This window comes from Thrips palmi, unplaced genomic scaffold (assembly GCF_012932325.1).
Source record: "Thrips palmi isolate BJ-2018 unplaced genomic scaffold, TpBJ-2018v1 HiC_scaffold_8, whole genome shotgun sequence".
Classification (NCBI taxonomy): domain Eukaryota; kingdom Metazoa; phylum Arthropoda; class Insecta; order Thysanoptera; family Thripidae; genus Thrips; species Thrips palmi.
This window is the reverse complement of record NW_023144635.1, coordinates 14,784,818-14,801,550: the sequence shown is the minus strand read 5'-3', so window position 1 is coordinate 14,801,550 and position 16,733 is coordinate 14,784,818. Positions and strand designations below refer to the sequence as shown.

Below are 16,733 nucleotides of genomic sequence, written 5' to 3'. Positions count from 1 at the left end.
CGGTCAAGATAAGATTCTCTTGGGGAAAACGCCCAGATAAGATCTTTTGGATAGGACCCCTCGATATGTACAGTAGGATTATGTCGTAGGATTATTTAACTTTTAGTGCTGAAAGGTTAGCACTTGTGCGTCACGCCAATTTTTGGCTTGGATTTATGTCATACTATAATTTAGTCACGTGTCCGACCCGAATTTCGAGTTGTGACGAGGCTCGCTTCGCTTGTTTCGCGGCAAAGTTTCAGGAAGAGGCGTCGAAAACGTCAGGGAAAATTTTGATTTTTGGTAGGAAAATCAGTGAAAAGTTAGAATAAAAGAGGAAACTTTTTGTTCCAAAAACTACACACATTTCTGTTTTAGTGCATAATAGCGCATAATAGTTCGTACGAAAAGTTGATCTGCGCAAGAAAAGGTAACTTCCAGGACAAAAGTCGCCCAAAAAAATTTCCAGTGCCCGATTGTTTTGTAGGCGCCCCGGTCGCCGCCGGATGTGGCTCAAGGCGCTCAAGGTGGTGGCCCTGGTGCAGCTGTGTGTCTCGGGTGCCACAGCGGTCGTCAAGCTCCAGGACGCGAGGTACGCCAGGCCAGACCGCTGACATCCCGTGCCCTGACTGGTGTTCTGAGTGCACTGAAACACGAAGGGTGAGACACCTGACCGATTTTCGGTGATACGAAAAGTATGACCGAAAAACGGTCATACTTAAATGTATGGCCACAAAAGGTCACACCCTCGAATTCTTATGATGAAAGGGCCATCGTAACATACGTTGAAATGAGAACATACGTACTACAATAAAATTCATGCGTAACACGATGAAATGCATGCGTAATATGATTATGTACATGCGTAACACGATGAAAAATTAAGCATATTACGTATGTGCAAATTTATGCGTACCTTACGATGGAAAACCATCGTAATACGTATGAAAACGATCATAAGATGTTGAGTCTGCAGACATCAGCGAGACTGGCTATTGTTTAGCTTGGGGATATATCAGCCTTTACCCTGGCCGTGATACACTAAAAAGTATGACCGTTTTTTGGTCATTTATCGAAGTATGACCTTTTTTCGGTCTTACATTTCAGTATGAACCTTTTTCGGTCGTACATTTCAGTAAGACCGTTTAAGAGGTCATAAGTCTGACCTTTCTATTTTCAGTGTGTGCAGAATGCTGTCTGCCCTTGGGAGTGTAGAAATTATGTGTAGTGTTTCCAGATCAAAGGAGCACACCTCCAAAACGTCTTTTGTTTTGGCTCGAATTTGCTTGGTCAATGGTCTTTGGTGAGATGAACCTCAAATGAATTGCCCAAAATTTTGTTCACGCTATTTTATACCTTGGCCGCCAAAGACCTGTCACCATGAAAAATTGATCATTTTCCCTCGTCATTTTTGCACGTAAGAAAACAAACGATGAGTTTATTCGTTCATTTAAAATTATTTGATCAAACATACGCCTTTTTCTAAGAATTTAGGTTTAGGTTAAACCATAAACTATTTACATACAATTCTTTCTTTATCTCAATTCGTTCGGTTTGCTATTAGCTCTAAAAGTTAATATTTCACAAAAAAAAAAAAACCGGAACACAGACATTTGCTTTGCAAGCCATGCCCTTTGACAGGTCGAAAAAAAATCGTCTGGACCGCTTGAAGTTCATCTTACCAAAGACCACAAACAGTAGAGTCAAAACCAAAAGTTGCCGATTTCGAAGTGTGGCCCAGGAAACATTCTCCAAGACAAGCCCTTTCAACAACCCTAGGCGTACCGTTTTCCCTTGCATGCGTCTTGCGCGTGTAGTTTCTGAACGTTTAAGAGAGCAGCGCACAGAGAGTGCACCGAGTGCACAACCCTTTGGTCAATTTTACAATGTGCTCTTGCACAATTTAGTGCGCACATACTTTTGGTATAGATTTCTACGCGACTTCGCGCGACATTTATGCGGAAAAGTTAGCAGGTCTAAAATTGTGCAAATACACTTGTTGGCAGTGGCAGGCCTTCGGATGTGCAGTTCGCCAGGTTCCTCGGCTTCCTCGCCACGCGCTACACGCCGGCCGGCGGAACGCTGGTGCTCTGCCTGGCCGGCCTGCCGACCGCGCTGCCCTGGCTGCGGGGCGCGCTGCGGGAACTGCCGGTCATGTGGCTGTGTCCCGGTGGTGGCAGCCAACTCCCCGCGGGCAGGCTGGTGGCCTTCATGATGGCGGGCACGCCGCAGCGCTTGCCCGGACTCATGTCGCAGCTGGGCGCCGCGACCGACTCCTCGCACTGGTACTCCGAGGCGATGATCGTCGTGCGCCCCGACGAGGACGCGCACGACGACACTGGTAAATCTAAAGCGTAATTCTACGCTTTGTTCAAACATACACTACAAACCTAACGAAGTACACACTTACAAATGCATGCTTGCAAGTAGGCCCTTACAAACGCATGCTTCGCCAAGTACACGCTTACAACCGCACACAGATAAATTTCTACAAAGAACGGCTCTTTGTAATACGAAGAAAACGGCGGCTTTGCAGCCTGCGAAGGATTTCTCCTTTGCAGGCTGCGAAGAAGTTCTTCGTAGGCTACGAAGAATTTTTCCTTTGTATTACAAAGAAAATTGTTCGTATTACAAACGATTTCCTTCGCAGGCTGCGAAGCCGCCGTTTTCTATGTATTACAATGAGCAGTTCTTTGTAGAGTTTTAAGTGTGCATGCTTGACGCATGCACTGTGGGAAAAAATCACAGTAAGTAGTGATTAGTACAGCTGTCACTGTGGTTCAGAGTACAGTATTTACTGTACTTTTTTACAGGATCTACTGTACTTTGTACGGCATTTACTGTACCACAGGAGTGGAGTACGGAATATCCTGTACCAGGTACAGTTCTTACTGTAGCCAGGCAGAGTAAATGCTGTGTTCTGAACTACAGTAAATCCCGGCAAAAAAATTAACGGGATTCACTGTGTCTTTTTATCAGTGTGGAGTTATACGGCGTCAAGCATGCGTTTGTAAGTGTGTACTTACAAGCATGCATTTGTAAGTGTGTACTTGGTAGACAGTTAGGTTTGCAGTGTAGAAACTACGGTTGAAGACCTTCCGCCCGTCTTGGAAGCGTACGACTACCCCGGGCGGGCACAGTGAATTGAAATGGCAGAATCCGCCAGTGAATGATTCTGAATTTGGTAGTCACAGATACTGGCATGGGCTCTCGAAAACTGACAAAGGCTGCACATAAATTGATCCAGGAAGCGGAAGAAGGGGATAACTCAATTTTGGCCATTTTTCAGGAGAAACAAAAAACTGTTAGCAGGGAAAACTAAAACAAAACAAATGAATGTTGCAGATGTTAATAATTTCAAAAAGCATTAGTAAAATTTTGGAAAAAAAATCAAAAGTGTAAGGTTACTCCGTAGAGGATTTCTGCGACTTATCACTTTCCGTGGAAATGGAAAACAGAGTCAGCTCACCTTATATTTCCTAAACAAAGAGGAATTTGGAGACAAGTCAAGTGGAACAATAGTCCGCATAAAGTGTATGTTACTCTGGTGTATTTTTTGGACTTAGCTCTTTTTTCCAAATTGAAATTTAAAATTAAGGGGGGTTAAGTTGAGTTGATTCTTTTTACACTAGATCCATAAAAACACAAGTTGAGTTATATCCTTTTGCCAATTTGTCAAACGGACTCATGTAGACTAAGGTTGAGTTATCTCCATTTTCCAATGAAATTTAGACTGTAAAAGGGGTTAAGTTGAGTTATACCCTTTTTCCATGTGGATTTTCTCCTAAACTGCTTGGAATTCAGTCAAATAATTTGGTGAAATGATGTAAACCATCCTAAGGCACAATAATAAAATAAAAACTCAATTTGGGGATAAGTCAAGTTATGCCCTTCTTCCGCTTCCTGGATCAATTGGACTGGGCTCACAAATACTGCTAAGGTGCCTACGGTCTCGCTGGCCAACCTAACCTCACTGTGTCCCTGGACGCTTTTGTTGTTTTGGAAAAGTGAATTTCGACCGCTGGAGCCTATTTCTCCACTCAATACGCACAAAATCATTGAGGTAGAGTTAGAAATGTGCCGTGACCAGCCAAGCCAGAGATACGGAGTTAAAGGCGCACTTTCGACAAATCCGTCCGAGAAAGGTCAGAAATCTAAGTATCGCCAGCCTAGCCTCAAAAATGGATCCAGGGACCTAAATATTTGGCGATTACCCCTTCTAGTACAACGAAAAAAATTCCGACGCAGAGTGGGAATCGTCAACGGTCACATTCAGGCCCGGGTCGAACTGGCATGGAATCTCACTCCGAATAGCGGGAGTGGTAGCCCTGACGTATTTCCGTCTGGACGAGGATATCAGTGTGCTTGGTTTCGCTTAAACCCAGTCATCATCACGAAAAGATGAATCTAAAAATCACGTCCCGATGTGCCCCACGACTGGGACATATTGAGACGATGTCCTCTTTACAATTTTCTGTTTCGCAATCAGTTATAGTAACTTTTTTAAACCCCGTCGTGCAAGGCAACAACTATGCATTGGTGGACTTCATAATTTTTAGCGGCTCTCAAACTGGATTAGGAGTGAGTGCCAAACACCGACTCTGTCGCATTGTGCACTTCAAATCAGGGGCGGCAACGGCCTAGGAAGCGCGTGAAGCCGTGCGCGAGTAAGGTGCAGGCATTACTTTTTGCTTCAATTGGAAGATCTAGCCCGTTGATTGCAAAACGCTTTGCACAGATCAAAAGAGCACAAAATTTGGGGTGCATTAGGCAAAGTAGACTGCCCGATACTTCCAATTCAACCGAACACAAGGGCGAAATCATTCACATCAACATGGCGCATTCGAGTTTTTTCTTCAATTTATGATTTTGTGTTTTTCGGTGTTTTTACTGCGCCTTAATATTAGGTAAGGGGGGAGTTTTGAGAAGAGCAATTAGCCTAATGCACCCTAAATTTCAAGCCCTTTCCATCGGTGCAAAGCGTTTTGAAAACACAGTCTAGTTTTCATAATCTCGAACAAGTGCGCAACCTATGCACTGACGGCGCGCGCATCGCTTCACGCTCTCCCTAGGCCGTTGCCACCCCCTGTTCAAATGTTGTAAGTGAAGATTCTCTACATTATGGTGAAAATGTTCTATTCATGGTGGTGCAGCTGTCTTTATAAAATGCCATTTAGAATTACTGTATCTTGTAATATTTTGATGAATTTTGTTTGCATTCTGGAGAAAAAACCCACCAAAATATGGTGGTGCAGTCTTTCGCCGTAAGACATTTACAGTGTGCCTCGGGTCCCATTGCGCCGCACCCTTCCTTCACCACTATAACGCTTCACGCCTTGCACAGATAAATTCCTACAAAGAACTGATTGTTGTCATAAGAAGAAAACGGCGGCTTCGCAGCCTGCAAAGGAAATCGTTTGTAATACGAACAATTTTCTTTGTAATACAAGGGGAAAATCCTTCGCAAGCTGCGAAGAAGTTCTTCGTAGGGTACGAAGAATTTTTCCTTTGTATTACAATGAAAATCGTTAATATTACAAACGATTTCGTTCGAAGGCTGCGAAGCCGCCGTTTTCTTTCCATTACAAAGAGCAGTTCTTTGTAGAGTTTTAAGTGCGTGGTTTTGGTTGTACCAGTGAACGGCACCGCCGCCGTGGAGCCGTTGGTGCGTGACCTGATGGCGGTGGCCTGGTCGCGGTCCTGGGGGCGGACGTCGGTGACCGTGGTGCGGGGGGAGGTGGGCACACTGTACAGCATGGCGCCCTTCGCCAACGCGTCCGCGGTGTGTGGCACTGCGCCGCCCGGCGTCGTCCCCGTGGCAACGGTGCGCATCTCCGACCCGGTCTCGCTGGCGGCCTTGCCGTCCAGGTAGGTAACAACAGTAGAATTGAGATAGGCCTTTCTTATACTTGAAATGAATTTATAGCGCTTACTTTTGTGGCACATTTATAACTTCATACAAAGTCTTGTGAAGACCGCACTTTGTGCACATTTTGTCTGAAAGTGTTAAAGATTTTTTTTCTTAACAAAAAAAATCAGCGACTTTACTCTTAGAAGTCTTTATGCTCTGCAAGGAAAGTTTTCTTATTGAGCTTCTTGTTAACATTTTTGTAGTTCATCACATCCTTTTAAGGTCATAAAATCATACACGGGTTTTGTATGATCTTGTTAAAGTTTACAAAACCGCATGCGTCCGTCGACACAAATCTTTGTAACATATGGACGAGGTTTTACAAACCTTAATAAGACCTTAGTACACTGCTAGAAATTTTTGTTAATTTACGACATATTTTAGCACGAAACATTTAGTAAAATATTCTTTGAGAAAGCTGTCTTGAAATTTGGAGATTATTCCGTACTTTGACATTAAAAATCTTGTATTAGCCTCAAAACGATATTTGTGATATTTTTAGCAAACATTTTGTAGGCGAATGAAACAGTTGTGAAATTGACAAAATATGTCGTAGAGATTGCCAAAGCCAGCTGGTCATCGAGCTTCAAATGCCCTTGCAGAGCTGTGGCAGCTAGGCTGCCGGCGGGCCAGAAAGTCCTGGTTTAGAGTCTCCGACGAACATTTTTACTCAGCACTATTTCCTGCATGCTAGGGTGCATGTTACTTACAATTATCACAAATATAACGGAATGTTTTTTAGATTTACAAAGTATCTTGTAAATTGATGTTTAAGATGAATTTTTGGACTATACAGCATATTTCATCAACTACGTTTTACAAAGCTCTCGTTTATAAAAATTTCCAGAGAAATCATTGTAAATTTACGAAAAAATTTCGAACAGTGTAGGTGCAGGGTAAACAACACGACTGAAACAACTCCAAATTCTCCCAGGTAGTCTTTAGTGAAGACAATACAAAAGACAAGGAGAAACCAAGGAACCGTTTTTGGTTTTGGCCGCGAAAGCCATTTGGAGGAACTGCGTCAATCATTTCGTGCCGAATGCATGGCGTGAACTACTGTAAGACTTTGAGGCCACATTTTTATGCGCACGGTAAAAAACGGTTCCTGGTTTTCCTAGGAAGCCAATGAAGAAGGCATAGGCGACTTCCAGGGAGTTCCTGGGATGACCAGGAACAGTATTTACCTTGCCCTTTCGAAGGCTTTACCCTACCACGCCTTCACTGAAAACCTAAACGTGGTCTAGACAGCACCAACTGGTGTGGCCAAAATGGCACCCATTTGACCACACCAGTGGTGCGGTCTAGACCACGTTTGGTTTTTCAGTGTTAAAAGGGCGTGAGAGACCGTTATGCTCTCACGGGCGTAGTGCGCGTGTCTTCACTGAGATTCCAAACGCTATGAATATAGCACGTATGGTGCAATGGACTGGACTAAGATATCGCACCATACGTGCAATGCCTCATCCATATTGCCCCTTATTTGCAATGCATCCCGAACATGCCCTATGCTAATGCATGGGAAGGCATAGCACTTCATGTGCAATGCGTTTGCCTTGCACCAAATGACGGCATATTCATAGCGTTTGGCTTCTTAGTGTTGTTTCACCCGGGAAGCTTCGTTTCTCCTTGCCGGCCAGGATGCACCAGGACGACCTGGTCCCGAGGGACCTCGGCGGCTGCGTCATCCGCGCCACAGTCATCGTCGGCTACCGCGACCGGTGCGGATACACTGGCGCCGTCGGCCTGCCCTTCGAGTCGCGGCTGGTTGCCACCATCATGGAGGCCGTGGCGCAGTACAGGAACGTGAGGGTCGACTGGACGTTCGTCGGCGACCAGCGGATCGTGAACCACGACAACGGGACGTTTTCCGGGCCTCTCGGCAGGCTGGCCGGCGAGTCGGACGTGGTGCTGGGGACCATGGGGCTGACGCACGACCGCCTCAAGTACCTCCGCGCCACCGTGTCCTTCCTCCAGATGCCCTTCCACATCCAGGCGCGCTGCCCCGAGGCCCTGGCGGACAGGCCGCGGCACCTGTCCGCCGTGTTCCGGCACATGTGGGCGGGCGGGCTGTGGGGCCTGCTGCTGTACGGCGTGGCCTCCACCGTGGTGCTGCGCGTGGCCGTCGCCCGCCTGTCCGGCGTGGTGCCGCCGTCGTCGCGCTGGTGGCTGGCCGTCGCCAGCGCGGCCCTGCTGGACCAGATGTCCATGATGTGTGAGGTGGCTACGCGCGCCTGGCTGATGTGCCCGGGCATCACCTCGTCGCGGGTCCTCACCGCCACCTGGCTGCTGGTGCTGCTCAACACCAATGTGGCCCTCAAGGGGCTGCTCCTCACCGAGGGCGCCGTCTCCAGGTCGCAGTCGTTGCCCGGGACGATGCAGGTGTAACTCAGGGTGTAACGTTAAGGAAATTCACAATGCGCAAGTGACAATTCACAGAGTCACAGGCGGGGAACTTTGAGTTGTAAAGGACTCGCCGCCTTACCCCTGGCCCAAATTCTGCATTGCGAATCTCCTCAATTTCATACATTCCGGTATCTCAAAGATGCATTCAAACTAAAAACACAGGTAATGACATAATTTTGCCGGTAAAAGTTATGTACAATTTGCACAAGAAAAATTTAAAAACAAGAAGGCAATCAACCTTACCTTCTACGTCGTGTTCTTTGGTAATCCTTGTCATGCTTCAGAATCATTTTAGAGATATGCTCGTACTGAAGCATGCACTTTTACTCAAGTTTCGAACTTTTGCCGTAGAAAGTCCTGACTGCACTGTTATCCAAGTTGCGATACTTTCAACACAAAAACGTGCGATGATATCCGAAATGTGATTCCCACGAATCATTGCTCCTCAGATGCAATGACTTCTGTATCACACAAAATTCTGCAATGAAAATCGGAATTATTGCAAAAAACTGCGATGATGACAACACAAAATCTGGAATCATTGCAGATTTTTGCAATGATCATTGCAAAATTCTGCGATACTGTAGCTCATCACACCTTTTAGCAATGATTATCACAGAAAAGTGCGATGAGCTTTGTATTGCGCAGAAAATGCGGTCTGTATCGCAAGTGGAATAACAGTGTGGTGCTCTGAGAGCTCCATACATATGTTTGGGGAAAAAAATCCACGATTTCTTACAGTTAGTGTAGTTACTTGTTCCGGCGTTTTCAAACCCTATTTTAACCCGGGCGTTATGCAGGAGCTGCTGTCGTCCGTGCCCAACCTCACCGTCCTGACGCCGAGCGAGGGCTTGCGCTGGACGGTCAACGCTTCGGGCGTGCCCCTGGAGCGCGTGGTGGCGTGCGAGACGGAGCGGGAGGTCCACCACTGCGAGGACCGCTTCGCCAAGGACCGAAGCTGCGCGGTCGCTTCCGAAACGCAGCCCACGCGCATCAAGTGCCTGCGGGGCTGCAGGTACACTCTGCCCTCGGTGCTGCTGCAGTCGAACTACGTCAGCTACGTGAGGAGGACCTACGTCCTCGTGGAGCTTCTGGACGAAGCAATCCTGCGGCTGCAGAACGGCGGCCTCCTCGAGCGACGGCTGCGGCTGGAGGTGGCCAAGAGGCGCCTCAAGGCGGAGCGGAGCCGCCTGCGCCTTCGGGGGAAGAATCGGCGACGGCGTAGCTTCAGTCTGGACTCCGTGATCCTCCTATTGGCGGGACTAGCGGTGGCCACACTCGCGTTTCTTGCAGAGACGGTCACGCATCGATTGCACGCTATAGTGGGTACAAGTTCCCAGAGGCGCAAGACAGCGTGCTTCAATGGTGCTGCGGAGAGGAAAGAACGACGGAAGGCAGAAATTACACATCACAATCACTGAAAAACCAAACGTGGTCTAGACCACACCAACTGATGCGGTCAGATGAGTGCCATGCCATTTTGACCGCATTAAATGGTATGATCATTGCGCACTAATCTAAAAGGCGGTCTGCACTGAGAATCCGAACGCCTTGAATATAGCGTCAATAAAGGCCTGTTGCATTGCACATAAACACTGAAATCAAAAGTGTGGTAAATTTACTTCATTTGACTGTGGTGATACCTAAAATGTGCTTACCTCACTGAAATCGAAAGTGCGGTAAATTAGCCTCATTTCGCTGTGGTGAGACCTACCCCACGCACAAATTATTGTGTATTTCATGAGTTGGTAATTCTTAGATGTCGTAGTTGTCTTTTGTTCGCTTTGCGATTTGGGGCACCATGACCACCCCCCTCGCTCTCGGGAACTACTTGGCCGACGGCAACCGGTCGACCGGACTTTCGAGAGAATCGGATTCTTACTATTTTCAACCAGAGCCCCACTACCTTCTCACTTCAAGGGTACAACCATAGCTCCTCGCCAAAATTTTCGTTACAGCGTTTCCGCTAAATTGGGCACATTTCAAAGCTGGGATATTTTTTCTCACTCTCGCATTTGAGGAGTAGGGTGCCGCGAAAAACACTTTTTTCTGAAATTGATATCGGCTCGGGTGGCAAAGTGTTCTCTCAGGGGCCAATATGAACGATTTTAAATATCACCCCGATCGGATAATATCTTCAGCCCCCACAACAGTCTTGAAAATCGGAAAAATGGCTAAAAACGCCTTGTGGGTAGGCAATTTGTTTGCACGCTTCCGGCCACTTCCAGGCATGTTCTTAGGCTTAAAAAGTCGAAAGGGGGCCCTTCAAGCTTAAAATAAATTTGTGGACAACCTCACCCTATGATTTATACCAGTTTCTGCAAAGTTAACCCATGATATTTAACAATTCTGTCATGATTTGCCTGTAAATTCCCACGTAAGGGAGGGTGGGGTACCATGTGACACGGCCACCATGTGACTTTGGCTTTTTCTCCCAAACGGCTTGCTATCCAACAGCGGTAAGAAGACTCAAAGGAAGGTATCATGAAGGAGAATCGACGTGCAATAGGTCGTGACTCTCCTTCGAAAAAGACGGGAATGGTAGCGATCAGAATTGAAAATAGTCTTAAAATAGCCCATTGGAAACTTTTTCTATTTCCCGCCGCGTCCGCTGTTTACCTTTAAATTACATTTTAAGGACGGACACATGCTCTGCAAGATGTTCTTCTTTGATGTTTTAAGCGCAAAATAAGCTTTGGCTCGATTCTCTACGGCATAAACTTTGAGTGTTATTGCTGTTTCCCCTAAAACTGTTGATCTGGGCACCATGTGACACTACTGTCATTCGCTATGGGATTCCACGATTCACTCAGTTGAATGTGTTCAGTCCGTGACATTTGTACACTAATAACTAAAACCTTCATTGCTCGGGAACCAAAGATGATAAATTGATAAACTCAACGGAAATAAAAAGCTGGAAGACTTCTTCATTCATTCTTTGGGTATAGGTACGCTGAATAGGATTTAAACCCTGACAAAAGGCCACTGTCACATGGTGCACTAAGGCTGTCACATAGTGTACTACGTGGGGTACGAAGTGACACTTTGACTTGGCCCATTCAACTCGGGATAACTCAGCAACCAAAACAGATAAATTAGAAATCTCAACAGAAATTTTAAGGTGAAGAATCATTTTGTGCACATGACTACTTATGGATGTAATGTGATTGGTAGTATTAGGTTGACGGCCACTTAACAAAAACCGTCACATGGTACCCCACCTTCCCTTATGTCAGTTTCGCCCATTTCGACCGTCTTTTTCTCCGATCTGACTTGCTTCCAGAGGTCAGAAGAGTCGATTTAGGGGGGTTCATTTTGGGTCAAAAATCGCTAGGATGCTCCGTTAGGCGGGAAAATTGGGTCAAAATAACCGAAATTGCAGAAAAATTCATAAACCCTCAAATCCAATTTTTAGTGTTTTGCAACTTTGTTTTAGCGTTAAAACAAGTGCCCGGGCTTAACCAAGATGTTGAGCCACATCGCCCAGACTTTGCAGGGATATAAAGGAACATATTCCGCACCCATCGCGAGATAGCCGCATCCTGGGCGATCCCTGGTTTGGTCCCTGTAGGGCCAAAAGTGCCATTTTTCACTATTAGACCCAAGTTTGGAGCCTCCAAAGAGGTGGAAGGTGACCTCACCAGACCCCAGCATTGTGTGATCTCTTTTCTTATGTGGTCAACTGCAAAGAAAACCATACACCGTTTAATTCTGGGATTTTCGACCCACCCTAATCAGGACGAAGCTGGAGCTAAAGTTCTCACTTGTTAATCCCTGGCGGGCATGCGGCCACCACCGAGTACACTGTCCATAGACTGAACACTTGACGTCCAAATCGTACATGACAGTATCACAAGTTGATGACATTCCCATTTAAGCTCTCATGCTTATTGTACGGGCATGTCAAATTAGTCATCAAATGTTTTGATTCTTGCAAGGAAGAGTAGCTCTGACTCTGACAGTTGTGTCATCAAGAACCAAAATTTCCACTGAGTATATGTCACGTCAGGGGCACAGGAAACAACGTTTTCAGTCATACTCTTTGGAACTTTTACTGGCAAAACGTTTGCAGTCGTAGAAGTGACAGTGCTTCACCAAAATTTCGTCCTACTTTGGGGCTGGATGTGTTTGACAGCAGTCTACTTCGTTGAGGCGCTGACGAGTACCAGAGCGCTGGCTGCAGCCAAGGAAAGGGCGACTGATGTCTCAGCGCGGCCAGTGTGATTTCTGTGCAAATAACAGAAAATGTTAGTCACAGTTAAATCGTAGTCTCACGCTCACAACCGGACCGAAATTCAAACTCAAAGCAGGCCCACAATATGATGCAAGGACCGGCAAGGACTGAATAAAGGACATGAGATATCTGCACAAATGTGTGGGTTCTGAGTAACTTGGAGGATTACAGTCAGGTGCATTAAAACATTCCAGTCGTGGCCGAGTGAAGAACAAGAAGAATCACATAATACAATTTTTTAGCACTTTAACTTATATTTGCGACCCTTTGCTTGGTAGAAGTTAGTGAGAATATTCTATTGTAAATACAACATATTTTCAGTGAAGATGTGCACTCTAAATGCCCGAAATGAGTCTTTTGTGATTCTTCTTGTTCCTCACTTGGCCACGACTAGAATAACCTGTTTTAATGAGGCCGTCTGTTGATGGCGTTACGCAGTTCTAAACACTGTGGACCACCCACGTGACGCCGCGTTACGCTCATCTAGACCACTCAGCCCCTCAACCACAGCGTGATCTTTGGTTGATCGATGGCGAAGCCCGTTACTCGACTGAGGTTAGAAATATTTTGTCTGAAGGCGTGCGTGTACGTGTGATGGAAGCGGGGGAAAACGTGGTTCACATAACTTGAAAGCGTTGACCATGACCACGGACGTTGCAACGTCCGTAGTTGTGGGACTATCCCACCGTTGTTCAGTGAAGGCGGTCAAAATTCCGGACGCGTTTTCTGGTCCAGAGTCGCTGAATGGGACTTGAATCGAACGTGTTCACACGACCCCATCAATGAATTGTTCATGGAACGATAAATGTATTGGTGGCATCACGCGTATCCTTCGAGTCCCGTTTTAATCGCTAAGCGACAGTGCAGCTTAAAACGCGTCTCGAGTTTAGGCCGCCGGTCTTCAGGCTCTTAGTGCGTTGGATTGGTCGAGCGTGGATGAAGCTTACGGTTCGGTTCGCAGATCCTTCCAGAAGGCGACGTTGCCCAAGTCGCGATCCTCGGCCATGGTCATATTGTTCGGATCGACCATGCGAAGGTATCTCACGGTAGCCTCTGCGCCCTTCTGAACCACGGGCTCCCATGTGACGCCGGGAATGCTGGGGTTCCTGCACATTCATCAATTATAGGTCCCGTTCTAATTCGGAGTATCACCAGTACAGTACGGAACGTGTGTGTGTTCAATAATTTGCCTGGACCATCCATACCAGTCCTACAATTTACAACAACACTATTTCTAACAGCGAAGTCTCAAGTGGTTTCAAACAGTGGTGTTTTCCAGGCCATACGGGGCCATACGCCGTATGGCCTATTAACGAAATCGGGGGGACCGTATGGCCTATAAAATTTTCCAGGCCATACGGCCGCATACGCGGCCATACGCCTCGAAAATCCCCAAATACCGAGGCTCCACTCGCCCCAAATGAACTTAATATGTACCCCAACCGCACTAGACTGCTTGTCATTAATCTAGGCTGCCTTCTATTCATAAATAAAAATTTGGGCCCTAAATTATGCGATTTAGACATACATCCATATGCCAAATTGTGGTAAGTGGAACACAACTCCGCAAATGCCACACAGACTGAAAAAATATATTTTAAGAAGGACGGAGTAGTTCACAAGTTCCAAAAGTGGCTTTATTAAACTGTATACCTGACTTCTATCTAATTTGTTCCACACGTGGCGCCTGGAAGGTAGGCAACCCACAACACCGTATGGCCTATAAACTTTTTAGGAAAACACCACGGGTTTCAAAGTGTCATCGGCTGTTGGGCAAATGACCTACACTGTTAGAAAAAAAGACCGTAAATTTACGGAGAAAGTTACTCTAATTTTGGGAATGGAGGCTCCGTAAATTTTCCATCTTTTTACGGAGATTTTCCGTATTTTTACGGAGATGAACCGCTTTTTTTGCAGAAATAAACGCATTTTAACGGTTTACTTCCCTCCTTCTACCTCCGATGTTAATAAAAAACAGTGGTCTTTAAGACGAAAGTGATATTCTCCAAAACTGTTTGAAGATCCACTTGACCACATGCCAGGATCGGATAAATGGACGGAAACCCAAAGGCGAGGTTGCTTTAGGGAAGGCGTACACTGCAAGAAAAAGTGTGAATAGTACAACAAAATGTAAAAAAAAAAACTGTACAAAAAAAGTACACCGGGGATTGTAGAAAGTACAACGAGAATTGTACAAACCACAACGAGGCCGGGACTGCCCAGCACTCGTCATGCCGGTTCCATTGTACTTTGTACAACAATTGTTGACTTTGAAAGTACAACAAAAACCTGAAAAAAAATTTGCCAGAAATTTGTGTACTTTTGTTGTGGTTATTTCCTGCAGTGTACTCTTGGAACACCTAATCAGTTGGTCACCCAACCCATCGATAACGTGAATTAGTCTGTTCTTTTTGATAAGTAAGGCTTCTATTTCATTTATATACATAACTTCCATATTTTTACGGAGAAAATCCATAATTCAAAAAATTCCAATGCTAATCGCATTGCACGGTGTTCCCGTTTCCATAACTGGTTGAAAATCGAGGAAAACATGACAAGACAACCGCAGCCTTTTAGAGCATGCCAAACAATCCAACCTCAGCAACAATGGGGGGCAGTTTTAATGGGCGCCTGTTCGTTCTTTCAGCCTCGCGATTTTCGAAAGGGCGCAGACGGGAAGCATATTGGTGCCAACCCACGAAAATTAATTTGATGTGTCGTTTCTGCTACGAACTTTTTAGTAGTGACAGACTTTAAAGATGTTCCAACGTTGAGACACCGTGCAATGTGTTAGCATTAGCATTTTAAAATTTTACGGCGTTTAGATTTTTTTTAAATGGGGGACTTTAAATTTTGACGGGTGGTACGATGGGACCATGCCGTTGCCATGGAGGTTTTTTTTTCATGTTTTTACCATTTGCTCAGAACATATACGATTTCTTGTTACTTTGATGAGCCAGGAGGTTTTGTTTTGAGGGGTGGCACATTTTTTATTTGAACCATTTTTTCATATCATTAACCCGGGTTTTCGTTTTCGATTGTTGCAAATTTATGTTTTTCGCGTTTACGGAAAATTTCCACGATGAATTTTCGAAAAAAATTTGGGAAATTTTTGTTTTTTTCATGGTTGAAATAGTTTAGAGTTGTTATTTGAAAATCGGAGGGGGGGGGGAGAATCCACGGACCTCGGACAATAGGGGTTCTTGGGAACCCTAAAAAACGGAGATCTCCGTAAAAAAAATGGACCCGTCTCCGTTAAATTTCCGTATTTTTACGGAGTTTTCTGACAGTGTTAGTCCACTTACGAGGTTTGGATGAAGGCAAACCACATGTCAAGGATGGTTCTGCGGATGATGAGATCATCCTGCCGGTGGAAGACTCCGCTCTGCTCCAGCGGATACAGTTGGTCATCAGAATGGCCAACGCCCAGTCCGCCGGCGTAATTGCTGTACTCTCCGCGGTGAGCGAACTCATACACGTACACGGGCTGCGACTGCACCGCCGCGCGCTTCGAGATGTGGCTGGAAAACCCGGACATGAAGTTGCCGTCGGGCATGAGCTGTTCCCGAGAAAACGTCTTGTTATCCCCACACGGAAAAGAACGGCTTTGCTGGTTTTCCCCCGACCTCCCAGAAAATCATGCGGTTTTTTCGTTAGGTAAGTGTCTCAGACCTGAGACACTTCCCTTGCCCTTGTAAGGTAAAGACATAAGTGTTACATCCCGATTTTGATCATATTTTGGGAATCTTTTCCACTATGCAATAGACAAATTTTCCGCTTAATAGTTGCTGCTGAGATATATTACAACAATTTTGAAAGTTAAGGTCCAACTTTCCAACGACACTTGTTGATATCCAAAAGTATGATTTGTTTTATTTTTGGGGTTTAAAAAACAAAATTGTTCCTCCTTTTAAAAGTCAAAAACATTTAAACAACTCAAAATCATATTTTTGACCCCTAAAGCCTCCAAACGGTTTAAAGGTCTGATTTCTGAACAAAACCCTTTTCGCTCCAAAATCTAAGAAAAAAAAACACAATTTTGGACCATTTGAAGGCCTTTTTTAAGAAAAGAAAAAAAACTTTTTGCTCCAAAAATTTAAAAAAACCCCCCAAAAACAGGGTTTTGTACACTGCTAAATCTGAAGCATTGTTGAAAGCTTCATTCGGTTTGAACTGCGCTTGAAAACTTTTTCGCTGAAGTCA

General features: G+C 45.4%; 1 protein-coding gene across 2 annotated transcripts in view; it reads right to left on the bottom strand.

Annotated features, from left to right (window-relative positions):
* Nucleotides 1–12,332: 12,332 nt before the first annotated feature.
* Nucleotides 12,333–16,733, bottom strand: part of LOC117653692 (venom carboxylesterase-6-like) — a 23,538-nt gene continuing 19,137 nt past the window's right edge. For both annotated transcript variants that reach the window (XM_034399527.1, XM_034399528.1), the window contains one exon: nt 12,333–12,523. In XM_034399527.1, coding sequence (XP_034255418.1) covers nt 12,436–12,523 — 88 coding nt within the window. In that variant the 3' untranslated portion in view covers nt 12,333–12,435. The remainder of the gene's footprint in view (nt 12,524–16,733) is intronic.